Source organism: Lepus europaeus, unplaced genomic scaffold, assembly GCF_033115175.1.
Source record: "Lepus europaeus isolate LE1 unplaced genomic scaffold, mLepTim1.pri SCAFFOLD_74, whole genome shotgun sequence".
Lineage (NCBI taxonomy): Eukaryota > Metazoa > Chordata > Mammalia > Lagomorpha > Leporidae > Lepus > Lepus europaeus.
In genome coordinates, this window is record NW_026909577.1 from 1073036 (window position 1) to 1088355 (window position 15320).

Consider the following 15320-nt stretch of genomic DNA (forward strand, 5'->3'; position numbering starts at 1 on the left):
AATGACCCAAAGGTCACTGCAGGGATCTATCTTAGAGCCCTATTGGATATTTCCAGCTGGAAATAAGCTTGCAACATTGTAGAATTTCTGCATGGATTTGGGTAGGGGGTAGGGGGTATTTGGTGGTGCACAGAAAACAGAACTGGAAGAGAGTTTGTGTTGTGCACACAAAAGGAGTTCAGTGGTAGACAGCTGTCTCCCCAGCCGGTCTGGCAGTCATACAGGAGAAGGCTGCAGCTGCCGGCAGGTCGCACTGCCACACAGCGTGGCTGGAACTGTCAAACAGGGCCTATACCACCACACAGGTCAAGCTGTGAAACCAAGGGTCATCTGCCCATATCATAATCTTTAAGAGGGGAGAGCTAGTGGAAGGTAACTAGGTCTTTGAGAACTATTTCTTGCTGGATGCTGGCTAGTTGCTGTGAGAGTAGATGATTATAAAAAGAGCAAGCTTGTCCCCTGAACCTCTCTTGCTTTCTGTCTCACAATGCCATCTCTCCCTTCTACATACAGCAAGGTCTCTTTCTGTTTCTCTCCCATGTTATGCTACAGCCAGGGTACCCTCCCCCTGCCCCGGCCAGGACATCAGCCTCTGTAATAGCAACAGAAAATAGACCAAGAAAAAAAAAGTACTAGTTGATAAGATTGTAGTATATCTGTACAATGAAATCATATGCATCCACTTAACAGCAGGAGGATGATGAGAAATCTCTGTGATAAATCAGGAAAGACCATCAGTAATACATGAAACAAAAATTAGCAAGAATAGTTACCTTTGAATCAGGAAGTGGGCATTTGGAGGCTGGGAGTGGGAAAGACCTTCATTATACCTTTCAGGTGTGTGCTGTGGTTTGACTATTGTCTCCCAGAGGCCATGTGGGGGAAATTTAACCTATAAAGTAACAGTGTGAAGAGGTGGGGCCTTTGATGCTTTCTGTCTCTGCTACTCTGCTTCCAATCCAGTTGCCAGCTACTGTGCCTGGAAAGGCAGCAGTAGGTGACAACCCAACAAATTTAGTGGCAAGATTCCATTCTGATACATACTAGTTACACACATGATATAGATGTGGAATATAAATAATAATGTATACCTTAAATAAAATGTTAGAAATAATAAATAAATAATAAGTCTTTATGGTGAAGAAAGCTAATGCTTCTCAAAATAACCTGCAGGATTTAGCTTCCTGGCCAGAAAATGGGCTGGGCTTGTTTTATTGTGGACTTTGTTTTATAATAATGCTTTATCTATTGTAAATGCAAAGCTTTCTGAGTCAAATAATTACTTTAGAGGAAATAGTTAATTTTTTTTCTTGGTCAACAATAAAATTGATTTATGAATAGAACTAGATTCTATATAATGAATAAATATTTGTAGTACTTACAAGCTTATGGTTTAGTATAACCAATTTTATTAGAGATTTTTCTATTTTTATTACTGAGGTATTCAAACTTTCTTTTTCAAATCTTTATAAATCTCTAACAAAGTTTCACTGTTTGAGCAATGGAATAATCATGGGATTTTAATGATGATATACTAAGATTAATGATGATTACTAAGATTTAATGATGTTATACTAAGATTACTCTTAGACAAGCCCAGTATAATGAATAGTGAATTCATGAGTGCTGTGGACTGAATTGTGTCCCCTTCAAATTCATCCTAGCCCAGCCTCAGCCATTGTGACCAGTGACCCAGTGGATGGAAGACCTCTCCCTCTCTCTCTCATCTGTCTCTTTTTCTCTGTAATTCTCTCTGTGTAACTAAAAAGTAAATAAACCTTTAAAGAAGAAGGGGACTGGTGCTGTGGCGTAGCACGTAGAGCCGCACGTAGCACGCAGCATGGCGTAGCACATAGCTGGCATCACATATGGGCGCCAGTTCAAGTCCCAGCTGCTCCACTTCCGATCCAGCTCTCTGCTATGGCCTGGGAAAGCAGTGGAGGATGGCCCAAGTCCTTGGGCCCCTGCACCCACATGGGAGACCAGGAGGAAGCTCTTGGCCCCTGGCTTCGGATCTGTGCAGCTTCGGCCATTGCAGCCATCTGGGGAGTGAACCAGCGGGTGGAAGACCTCTCTCTCTCTCTCTCCCTCTCTCCCTCTCTCCCTCTCTCCCTCTCTCCCTCTCCTCTCTCTCTCTCTCTCTCCTCTCTCTCTCTCTGCTTCTCCTTCTCTCTGTGTGTGTAACTGTGACTTTCAAGCAAAATAAATAAAAATATTTTTAAAAAAAGAAGATGACAGCCGTCTACAAGGCAGGAGGAAACCCTACCCAGAAGCTAAATTGACCAACACATTGATCTTGCACTTCCAAACCTTCAGAACTCTGAGAAAGTAGGTTTCTGTTGTCTCTGCTGCCATGTCTGGAATTTTGTTATGGCCCTCAGAGTAGACTAATAACAGTGAATAAACAAAAAAATCCATATCTTTCAACTATATTTTGTTCCTATTTCATGCTTTTCCTCAAGCTATCTTTAACCAATACTGATCAATTAATTTTCCTTTCCATTGCTCTGTTCTAGTTTGATAAGCCACATCAGTAATAGAAGAAGGAAAAGGAGAGCAAAGAATAGAGATCATCTACATGCCAAGCAAGCACCTTATTAAATGCTAACTTTTAATTATTCACAGAGCTCAAGTGAATACGATACATTCTTTATGAAAATGAAGGTAAATCTAGATGGAAAGGGATTTCTTGATTTAGTCCCTTTTCTGTCCAACTAAACAAAGGTTGCAGAGAGAATTTTCACAGCGTGAAAGGGATTTGCCTTTAGAGAGACCCGGGTGTATTGGTTTTGGATAACCCACTTAGACATTCTGAACTTGAGTTTCTTCTATGTGTAAAGGGATAATAATATCTACCTCACAAGGTGTCTGGAGAATTGAGATATCAAACAACACTCCATAAAAGCCTGCTGTGATTACGAAGAAAAAGAAGTAGAATTTAGCTCAGAGGAACTATGGTGTTTGAATCGATTAGCAATAAAACTTGGCTGCATGCAAACTTGACTTGACTCTCTCAGAGAGAGAACAACAGACTAAAGTATGCACCACACATAGAAATACAGTCTGAAAAACTGAAACTGATGGCTGTCTGTATTTTTTTAAGGGGTGAGGAACCACAAGAAGCCACCACTCCATTTGCAGGAGTATCACTACTTCCTCATTTCTAGAGCTACCTGTGGCTTTAGTTTGTTACCAAACACCAGCTCTGCCTGTGGTGGCTGGGGTTTCTCAACACTCCTGAGGGATTCCTAATGTTGGAGTCCAGCTCATCATTCAACATTTTTTGATAAAAATGAAACTTTGAGCCTTTTAAATTTTTTGAGCCTTTTAATTTTTAAAATCATTCCTTTAATTAATCGCATTTTCATGACTACAATAGAATTTCATCTTTGTGGCCAGAAATAAATCAGCAATCACAGGGGAAAAAACTGACCCCAGCTCAGAACCTCTTCGCTGATTAGAAAGTGCTAAGAAGTTATTTCTTCCTTTGAGAAAGAAGTTCAAATATCCAAAACAAGCTAACTAAACCTAACTTCAAGAGAAAGGAAATCAAAGACTTTTGTTCCTTGTCATTTGGCATTCGTTACTAGGCCTAATGGAAGCAAAGTTAAAATGAGTAATTTCTGTGTATCTTCAAGTCCACCTATGCTAGGTCCTCTCCTGCCCTGCTGCAGGTCTCACCCATGACTGCCACAATGCTACCCGGAGTGTCACAGTAAACAGATGAAACTACCAATGAGTAACTTAACATCTGCCAAATAGAATCAGAACCATGGAAAAAAAGTTTGTCAGTGAATGAGGAAGGAGATCTTTTTCAGATGCTCTATTTTCACAAACATTTCTTAGAATACCTTTTGATATTCACTAAGTTTTAGAATGAATGTTCCACGTGTTAATATGGAAGGGACAATTGTCAGCTTTAAACACACAGGGGCAGGGCAGAAATAGATTTTACATCAAATGATATTAATTTATATCTCCTTTACTATTACCTGAATTTAAAAATTAACTGCATGAGTAAATAATCTAAATAAATAAATATGAATAACTCTAGTTAGCTAATTTCAACTTTCCATAGTCTTTCATATCGCCTCTAAAGTTTTCTTTATTTTGTGTGCATGAAACTTGTATATCATTACAGATCATAAAACACACTTCTAGGAAATCTCCTTTTACCAGTTAAGGTATTCACTGAGAAATAAAGAATACTTAGAAACTTAGCAGTGACACAGAAGCCCTTAAGATAAAATTCTCAGTTCTTTTATCCTCAAGATTTTCTCCATTGGGAGAAAAAATATTTTATAACAAAGCAAAGCAATGGATAATAGAAACAAAAGATAAACCTTTAAATGAGAGAGAGAGAAAAAAACTCAGGAGGAACAGAACACATTGAGATTTTTACAGCAGGCAGAGAGGCAGTTCTGATCCCTTTCCCATGAGAGAAAAGACTTCTAAATTCTTGGAATGCAGCTGGGATTATTAAAGTGGACAGACCATTGATAGTCCGTCTCCTTGGCCCCACATGTGTGCTACTTTCAGCATCCCAGGCATGCCTTTGTTGCCAGGGGGACTCCGTGTGGGTTTCAATGGCAGAGTCCCCAGAGAACTCCTCTGGGGTCAGGTGACCTTCTGGGAGGAGTGGCTAAAACAACAAGTGCCATTTTCTCTCTGCAGCCTTCACTTTTACCTAAGGTTTTCTCTGATACTTTCTTTATCAATTAAGAAATTTTTTTATTTATTTGAAAGGCAGAGTTACAGAGAGAGGTAGAGACAGGTTTGGCTATCAATTTGGCATCTGAATTGGTTGTGTGTGTGTGTGTGTGTGAGAGAGAGAGAGAGAGAGAGAGAGAGAGAGAGAGAGAGAGGGAGGGAGGGAGGGAGGGAGGGAGGGAGGAGAAACAGAAGAAACTATCAGAGGAAAACCTTAGGAAAAGTGAAGGTTGTGGGGAGAAAATGCACAGCCCCAGCCCCTTTAAGTTCTTAAATCTGGAGCCGTTGCTGTGGTCCACCAGGTTAAAGCAAATGAGATACAGACACTGTTGTGATTGTCTAATTATCTTTATATCACGGAAGGCTATGGTAAGTAATTCTAAGTTTGGTAAAAATATTCTCAGAAGAGAACACATTAAAAAATAGTAAGTAGAAACAACTTTTATTCTTTAAGAGTATAGATGGGCTAAAATTAATAACAAATTCTGAAAATGTCAATTTCACTCATATACATTACTTTTTGTACTCCGCATGTTAGTTACCACAAATAATGGAAAACATACGATATTTGTCTTTTGGGGACTGGCTTATTTCACTATGCATAATTGTCTCCAATTTCATCCAATTTGTTGCAGAAGTCAGGATTTTGTTCTTTTTCATGGCTGAGTAGTATTCCATTGCAGATGTATTCTGCAAAGTCTTTATCCAGTAATCCGTTTTTGGACATCTGTGTTGATTTCACATCTTCACTATTGTGAGTTGAGCTGCTATAAACATGGGGTACAGATAACTCTCACATGCTGATCTCATTTCCTTTGGGTTAATTCCCAGCAGTGGAATTTCTGGGTCATAAGACAGTTCTATTTTTTGATTCCTGAGGAATCTCAATAGTGTCTTTCATAATGGTTATACTAGTACACATTCTATCAACAGTTTATAGGGAACCATTTCCCCCATGTTGTCGGTGGCATTTGTTATATGTATTTATTTATTTTTGGATGATAGCCATTCTGAGTAGGGTGAAATGAAACTTCACTGTGGCTTTTATTTACATTTTCCACATGCTTGTGATCCTACATTTTATTTGAAGACAATGATATAAAAAAAAGACTTTTGTCAACCTTTGCAAGTAGAGACCTGTTTATTTTCCACTTCCTCATCTCTCTCACTCCTAACTCCTAATCACTCTTCTTGGCTAAATCCCCTTGATTCCCACTTCCTTCAACTTAACATCCCCCCAAAGATACCAAATACCACAGTATCTGCAGCTATGATCCATTTGCTTATAGAAGGGATCTCTGGACTCTTGGTCATCTTTGCATTATTTCCATGCTTTATGGGATTTATACAGTGAGTTTTCTTGTTCCTGGAAGCATTGGAGAAGCCATGTATGAAAAGTTTTGTTAACTGCTCTACAGACTGACAGTGCTTCGCACATGAATCCCAGCAACATCTGTGGACTATCTGTTATCATCTCTCACCACAGTCCACAGACTTCTAGGAAAATCAGTTTGAGGGACTAATGAATCAGAATGAAAGAAAGCAGGCAAGTAATAAAATCAGTGGTAGGTAAAAGTCTTTAATACAACAAGATTATATTATTTTCTGTAATAACAAGAATTTGTAGCCATGACTTTATACCCAGTAGATACAGCTCCAGCTGAGGGTCAGTTGCTAAGCAGCATAGATTAACCAGAAGAGAGTTGCCTAGTCACCAGCATCTGAGGTGTCTCCTGTCCCATGACACATGTGGGAGAACTTGTAGTAGAATCATGAAAAAGGTTTCCACGTTAATATTCATCAGAATATGGGTAATTTGGGTGTCCAATAAAGCTAAAATGAGAAAAATGCACAGCCTATACTCTGTGACCACATTTCTAGAAAACTAAATAAGTGGTTTCTATGATACTGCCATTAGAAAAAAAATATGTTTGTTTTCATACTGGCTTTATTATCCAACTAAAATTCATGAGCATGACTTTATGATAAACATATATATGATAAATATATATAAATATAAATATATAAGTATAAGTATATGTAAATATATAAGTATATATAATATGTATATAAATATATAAGTATATATTTATATATAAATATGTGAATATACATTCTCATATACATTTTCTTATGACAAATACATATTCTTTTTTTTTTCACTGCAAAAAGGTCATCTATTTACATGAGTGATTTAAAGACATTATGGTTTTCTTTACAAATAGATGTAGGAACAGGAATTGTCCACTTTTAAAAACTCTACATTTCAACCCTCCACTATTAGAATCCACTGAATTGCGGTGTATCAAAGGCTATTTTCTGTTTCTTCCTGTTTGATGCTCCAAATGAATTTCCATCATTTCTCCATCATCTATGGCCCTGGCTCTCCTGAAAAGTCTCTGGGCACAAATCATATGGGCAGGTTTTTGACCTGCAATTAAAATACCTGAGAACGAGCCCCTCCCCATGCCATGTCCCCCGTCTGTGTGGTTCAGTCGTCACTGTCCGACAGTGTCTCGTACTATTCTTATCCTTGTTTTGAAATCTACTTTTAAGAATACATCCTTTGCATAGAGATTACCATATGTTATAAAATCATATCCAACGTTTCTATTAGCTTTGTAAGGTCAGCCTTTCTCAAGGTAAATGAAGGATTTGAGTCCTTAATAAACACACAGTGAAAAGGAAGGGGAAAATGTCAAACTGGAAATCCATTAATTTACAAGTCTGTAAGGGACAATTCCATATAGAGGGATATGTATTTCTGCATAAGGACATTCTAAAGGCTAATCTTCATACTTACTGAACAGGTTTGTATTAGTATTACTTTCTAAACTTATTAGCAAGATAGTTATGCATAAAAGATCAAGAGTGTTGGGGCTGGCGCTGTGGTGCAGCGGGTTAACTCCCTGGCCTGAGCGCCGGCATCCATATGGGCACCGGTTCTAGTCCTGGCTGCTCCTCTTCCAATCCAGCTCTCTGCTATGGCCTGGGAAAGCAGTACAAGATGGCCCAAGTCCTTGGGCCCCTGCACCCACGTGGGAGACCTGGAAGAAGCTCCTGGCTCCTGGCTTCAGATCGGCACAGCTCTGGCCATTGCGGCCATCTGGGGAGTGAACCATTAGATGGAAGACCTCTCTCTCTCTCTCTGCCTCTCCTCTCTCTGTGTAACCCCGACTTTCAAATAAATAAATAAATCTTTAAAAAAAAAAGATCAAGGGTGTTATCAAGAGTAGTCCACAAATTAAATTGAAAAAAGCTCTGTTATGAAAGAAATTAATGTCTCAAGGCTTCTTTCCATCTATTCTTGAAGCTATGTTTGAAATGGGTATCATCAAACCTAAGGATCATCAGGTATTGCTCTAGGCATTGCCCAATCTAATGGATTTCTTTCATTTATGATTTTATTATTAGTGTGATGTATTGAAATTCATCAAATAAATTTTACTTTAATGTGTAAATACTCATTCTTCTATTTTCTTCCCTGAAAAGGTGTTTTTTTATGAGTAAACTTTCAAGACTTCTGAAATTAGTACTGCTTTGTTTCAAAAATACAGGTGAAACTTATTTACTTAATTTATAAGTTCTTACAGGTACATGTTGAGGGAAGAGAATGATGTCAAACAAGTTTACTAACATAAATATTAAGTAAGTCCCTTGTATTTTAATATAAGCTACATTTTTCCAAACTTTCCAAGATTCAAGACTATTTTGTCCAGAATATCTACTAAGCAAAAGTCAATCATATATGAAAATGGGGACTCTTATACATTACAGTTACTGAGATTATTGATTAACTTACATGTCTAAAATCGTGGAAGGCAAATTATCTTAATGACTTAGATATAAACAGACATGCCTGTGAATGAAGACGACTGCTGCCTAGGACCACAAGGTTGTTGGAAATGCCTTAATCTGATAAGAATTGAAGTTTGAGAGAAGTATGTGTCATTTTACAAACACTGAATTAGGCTACATTGGTGATTCCCATAGTGCACATTCACAGATAGTAGGGCAATTGAAGCTAATGCCTTTCCTACATTCCTCTTCAGAAAATAAATGGAGGCAACACATTTCCAAAGCCACTTACATATCAGCTGGATAATAGCGAAGATTTTTGTTCAGGCCATCCAGAGTTTCCATGTCCTCTGAAGACAATTGAAATTCAAACACCTGTTAGAGAAGTATATAATATTTGGTTATTTTATACTGATTATTGGCCACTCTGGAAAATCCTGAAAAGTTTCCAAACATTTTGAGACATGAAGCAAATCATTCTTCAATAAGTGCTGGGTGTTGGGTGGAATGTATACCATGATGAAATATTGTATGGAGATTTCTCAGAAATTTGAAAATATTTATTTTTTAATTTTTCAAAGATTTTATTTATCCATTTGACAGGTAGAGTTACAGACAATGAGAGACAGAGAGAAAGGTCTTCTTTCTGTTGGTTCACTCCCCAAATGGCCGCAATGGCTGGAGCTGTGCTAAATTGAAGCCAGGGGCTAGGTGCTTCTTCCCAGTCTCCCATGTTGGTACAGGGGCCCAAGCACTTGGGCCATCCTCCACTGCCATCCCAAGCCACAGCAGAGAGCTGGACTGGAAGAGGAGCAACTGGGACTAGAGTTGGCGCCCATATGGGATGCTGGCACCACAAGCAGAGGATTAACCTAGTGCCCTCTGAAAATATTTCTACTGCTCGCCAAACCATCCCATTCCTGAGCATTTAACCAACAGAAATTAAATCAGCTTATGAAGTATCGTCTGAATCCCCATGTTTAAAGCATCTCAATTCACATTAGCTAGGATATGAGATCAACCCATATGTTCATCAACTGATGACTGCATAAAGAAATCTGGTTCATATACACAATGAAACAGTACTCAGCCATAAACAAGAAGTAAATTCTGTCTTTTCCTACAAAGTAGAAGCAAACCGAGGAGAAATATGCTTAATGAAATAAGCAAGACCCTAAAGGATAAATATCATATGATTTCTCTGATTTGCAGTAGCTAACATATAGAATGTACACATGTAAACCTATACACACACACACACACACACACAAAACTAAATGTAGAAGAAATTGATCCTATGATTTGATTATTCTTTATAGCTCTTGTATATATTCATGTGGAACAGTCCTTCAACTTTTACTTATTAAACACAATATTTACTTGAACATTAAATATGTGGTTATAAAATAAATGGAATTAATTCTATCAAAAATTAAAAGAATAAAGAAAGGAAGATGGAGGGAAGGACCAAGGGAGGGAAGGAAGTATCAATATGTCTTAGAATTGTGTCTATGAAATATGTAAATTCTATTCTCTTTATGTTAACCATAAAAAATTTTAAAAATAATAAAATCAGCATGTATGAGGAGTTGGTTTTGTGGCACAGAAGGTTAATCAGCACCTGCAATTCAGTCATTTCTTGTTGGCACCAATTGGAGTCCCAACTGTTCGGCTTCTGATACAAGTCCCTGCTATGGGCCTGGGAAAACAATGGAGGAAGTCAAAAGTGCTTACACCCCCCCACCCATGTGAGAATCTCGGATTGTTGTCCAGGCTCCTGGCTTTAGCATGAGACAGGCCAAGAGTTGTGACCCTCGGGGAGTGAATCAGCATATGGAAAATATTCTCTCTCTCTCTCTCTCTTTCTCTCTCTCTCTCCCCTCCTGCTTTCTCTGTATCTTTGCCTTTCAAATGAATAAATAAAATCTTTAAAAAAGTGAAAAGTAAATAAAAGCAGTGCACTTTGCTAGTGACTACTAATTATAATATATTAAAACCACACAACATTACAGATAAAAAGAAGTCTCAATGTTAGCTGTAGAAGGAAGCTGACATTACTTAAAGAAGATAGAGCCATGCACTTACAAGATCTAGAAGATCCTATAGGCAAACATTAAAATATATAAGATTATTTAGTAAAGTTCCTTGATGTAGTCATGTGTTTATATCCCATCAGTGAAGAAAGAAAAGAACAGAAAGTGTTGATAATTTAAAAAAGAGAAAGGTATATTTAAAAATTCTCTTGTAATTAATGGAGAGTTTCAATTCAATATGGAAAGTGAAAGTCCTTACAAATTTTACATAACAATTAATTCAATGAAGAGTAACTGAGATATTTTAAATATGAGGTATTAGTAAATGTTTTACCATACTGGAAAACAGAGCTTTATTTTGTAACTCTTCAGAAACGAAAACAATCTCTTGAGGAGAGGAGTGAATTCAGATATGTACATGCAGAGTGAGGAGAGGCTCATTGTTGTGTCAAAGTGTCAGAATACACAGTGACAGAATGAGTGAGAGATACAGAAAGACAGAGATCTCTCATCTACCAGTTTACTCTCAAATGTCTGCAAGAATCAGAGCGGAGGGTGGGGGAGGCAGAAGCCAGCAGCCTGGAAATCAGTTTGGATCTCTAACAAGGGCTATATGCATTCAAGCACAAGGACATAACTTGTTGATTCCTACAGGGTGTATTAACAGCAAGATAGAAGCAGGACCAGGGCTCAAATCCAGGCATTTCAGTATGAGCTAAGGGCATGTCAAGCAATGAACCAAATTCTTAATCTTGATATTCTTTCTGAAAGTATATATGCATGTCAGTGGACTCTTACATATATTTCACATGGTATTTTAAAACACCAGTTGAATTAATAACCAAATTTAGAAAGACCATAATGTTTTATAGAAAATATAGTAAAATATTATTCTGTTCCAAAATAAAGAACACTTGGATCAGCCTCAAAAATCTAAACATACAAAAGTAGGAATTTTTATCGTGAAAATATACCATAAAGAGAATACAGTTTGTGAGAACGTGTTGTAAAAGGTTTACTTATTTAATTGAAAGACATGATTTAAAAAAGAAAGGGAAAGACACAGAGAGAGTTATTCTAACTGCTGGCTTACTCCCCAAATTGCCACAACAGCTGAGGCTGGGCCAGACTGAAGCCAGGAGCTAGGGGATTCATACTAATCTCCCATTTGGTGGTAAGAGCCCAAACACCCTTGCAATCCTCCACTGTTGTCCTAGGCACATCAACAGGGAGCTGGATCAGAGTGAAGAACCAGAACTAGAATTGGCTTCCATATGGGATGCTGGAGTTGCTGGCAGCAGCTTGACCTGCTGTACCACACTGGGCCCTGAAAAAAATTTTAACAAATAGATCTCGATATAAAATTAAAGTCCAGAATACATAAACATGCTAGATTGAGTAAGAAACTATCTCCCAATACTTCACTTTGCTAGGCTCTATACCCCTTGGATCCATTAGCTATTACACAATGATTTCAGTGTGGCCTGATCTGTTCAATGGTCATAGAACTTGTCAGAAGCAATTGCTAGAGAGTTCTGAGAAGGCTTTGCCAGTATGCAATCAGTGCCTTTGGATTGTGCCATGTAATGAAGAAAGGCCTAGGATACTTAGCTGGAGGATGACAAAGTACATGGAGGAGCACTGAGGCATCCCATGCAATGCTCAGTTAACATCATAAAGGGAGCTGCCTCATTTACGATTCCTGAGGGAGTGGATTACAAGAACATGAGAGAGCTCAATACAACCCAAGGTGGATGAGTTCAGGCTCAGCCCAGGCTAAATCACAAACCACGAAAGGATGTTATAAATTAGTTATATACAATCATCTGTGCAGAAGGTATTTTTTATTTTACAACTATAATAATAAGAGTTAAATAATGCTTTCTTAATTAAAAACACAGACACAGCCAATATATTTATATGGTACTTCACTTAGATAGGAAAACCAAAGTGAAAACCATATGAAAATTAAGCTATATGAATTCTAAAATTGCAAAAAATATAATGTGGCCGGCGCCATGGCTAATCCTCTGCCTTGCGGCACCAGCACAACGGGTTCTAGTCCCGGTCGGGGCGCCGGATTCTATCCCGGTTGCCCCTCTTCCAGGCCAGCTCTCTGCTGTGGCCCAGGAAGGCAGTGGAGGATGGCCCAAGTGCTTGGGCCCTGCACCCGCATGGGAGACCAGGAGAAGCACCTGGCTCCTGGCTTCGGATCAGCGCAGCGCGCTGGCCGCAACACGCTGGCCGTAGCGGCCACTTGGGAAGTGAACCAACGGAAAAAGGAAGACCTTTCTCTCTGTCTCTCTCTCTCTCTCTCACTAACTCTGCCTGTCAAAAAAAAAAAAGATTTTTTTTTGAAAGCAATACATATCCTCTCTGTCTCTCCCTGTCTATAGCTCTACCTTTCATATAAGTAAATAAAATCCTTTTTAAAAAGTGTATTACTGAAGCATTAATAAGCATTATCTATTGAGTAATTGGACTGAAACTAGTACACACTACAAGTAATTATAAAGAGGTAGTTCAGATGCATATGGCCTGGAACTTTGAGTCATGTGGAAAGTGCTTTCTCTCCACTCATCTCTCTTCTCACTTGCTGCTGCCCAGACCTGAGGGCAGCGCAGGAATGACCTAGAGACCAGAATACCTTAAGGAGTGGAGGGAAAACAAGATGGTACCCAAATTCCTGATTGGCTGTGTCCAATTCAGGCAACCACAGATCTGGAATTTGCATCGCAGTTGTATGAGATGTGCACTTTAAGTCACTGGGCATTTTTGATGCTGATCTCTAAAAACATGCCAGCCCTCACCCTGTTTCATACAAATCCCTAACTCCTTGCTCCACCAAATCAGCTGAGTTGCAGCAAAGTTTAAATGCAAAAAGATGACGTGTGGGAGGACTTTAAAACTTTATTAGAAAAAAATTTTGCCGTATATATTTAGGGTATGCAATGTGATTATTTGATGTACATATACATTGTGAAATAATCACCACAGTCAAGTTAATTAAATATCCGTCACTGGGACACATATTTGGCCTAGTGCTTAATAGGTGCACAGCTCCTGTCCGGGTATCTGGGTCCTACACCTGGCTCAGCAACCAGTTCCTGCTTCCTACTGATGCACACCCTGGGAGGCAGCAGATGATGGCTCAAGTACTTCATTGTTTGTTACTCACATGAGATATCTGGATAGAGTTTCCTGCCTGGCTTCCTGGTTGCCACAGTGCCTGCCTGCGGGGAAGGCCAGGTGTTCATCTATACCTGCCTGGGTTGAGCCATGGTCCAGGAACCCTGAAAGTAGCCACTGAACTGCAGAGGAGCTGCCTTCCTCTCTGGAGATGACGACCTGGAATGCCACTCAGCGCCTCCCTGGGGCCCAGGGGAAGGGTCTCCAGATGTGCAAGCCTGGAAGCCTGCCGGTACGGTCCCAAGGGGAGACTGCAGGCTTTGGTACCCTGAGATTGCCGGGGCGGGAGCTGCGCCCAATCTTCACGGAGTGCGCTCTCTCCCAGGCGGTTGCCACCGCAGGGCTTGCCAGGGCCCTCCACTCCCAAAGGCAGCAGCTCACAGAAACGCGGAGAAATGGGCGAGAATTGGCAACAGACACTTGGCAGGTCCTCCAAGCCAGAGGCGCTGTTCTCTGCCGGATGTCACCTGCCTCCGAGACTGAATGGGCCCTCTGTTGGACCTCTCAGTTGTAGAGATGCCCACTTGCTCGAGAGGACGCCCAAAAATCCAGACTCCAGACCAGTTGATGCAAAAAGCATGAGGTATTTATTGTACGTTTGCGCAAACGGGCCCCCACCTAAGGCGGTGAGGAGCCCTGAGCGGCAGTTTCACACAGGTTATATAGAGGGATAATTAGCATACCGGAGAATGCTGAGGAGAGTGCTGAGGGAACCAGCTGAAGAGAATGCTGAGGAGAGTGCTGAGGGAACCAGCTGAAGAGAATGCTGAGGAGAGTACTGAGACTCTCCGAAGGGGGAGTGGCAGCTCTGCTCTGGGCATGCCTAGAGGTTCTCTAAAGGGGATAGACTTTTCCTTCCCAGAGAACGTGCCCGCTGGACCCTGGGGAACATCTAACCTCTTAAGAAGCCCCTGATATCTGCCCAGGCCTAGTTTCTTGTCCCTCTCCCCCATAAGGGTCCTTCATTCCCTCCTTTTCTTTTTGCAAAGATTTTAATCTTAAAATCTATTGAACCGGCCTGGGGAGAACCTGCCTCACTGGAGGGAGGAAACTCTGTTCTTGCTGGACTGGGTTAGGTTCCACGTTAACAATTGCGGAACATGGGGATTGGAAAAACAATGGGGAAAGGCCAGGAACATCATAAATATTAAACAGTTTTTTGAAAGTCTTAGCTTGAGTGGGTTCTGAGTGCGCTGGAGCTTCCATTTGGCTGGTCTATCCAGATCCTCGGGGCCCTGGGGAGGTGGTGCTTGCTTCACGTGTGAGGCGTGGACCCAAGCAGCGATTCCGTCGACCTTGAGAGCGGTGGAAGTTGTCAACAGCACAGTGAAGGGGCCTTTCCACCGGGGCTCTAGAGTCTTAGATTGGTGCCTTCGGACATACACAGCATTAAGGATGTGGAATGGTTGTCGTCTTGGGTTGGTAGGCTGCTGCAAGAGGTTTCCAGACCTGGTTCTGGATGATCTGGAGTGCTCTCAACCGGGCCTGTAACTTAGGGGCATCGGCAACGGAGTCACTGGCAAGGTCAAGCAAGCCTGCTACTGGTGGGGGCCCTCCATAAAGGACTTCATATGGTGTCAGCCCGCAATG

At 40.3% G+C, this 15320-nt stretch overlaps 1 protein-coding gene across 1 annotated transcript in view; it reads right to left on the reverse strand.

Moving 5' to 3' along the window:
* Positions 1-6269: 6269 nt before the first annotated feature.
* Positions 6270-15320, reverse strand: part of LOC133755692 (aldo-keto reductase family 1 member C21-like) — a 39671-nt gene continuing 30620 nt past the window's right edge. The window contains exons 3-4 of the mRNA XM_062185721.1: positions 8801-8883; positions 6270-6543 (exon numbers count right to left, since the gene is read on the reverse strand). Coding sequence (XP_062041705.1) covers positions 6501-6543; positions 8801-8883 — 126 coding nt within the window. The 3' untranslated portion in view covers positions 6270-6500. The remainder of the gene's footprint in view (positions 6544-8800; positions 8884-15320) is intronic.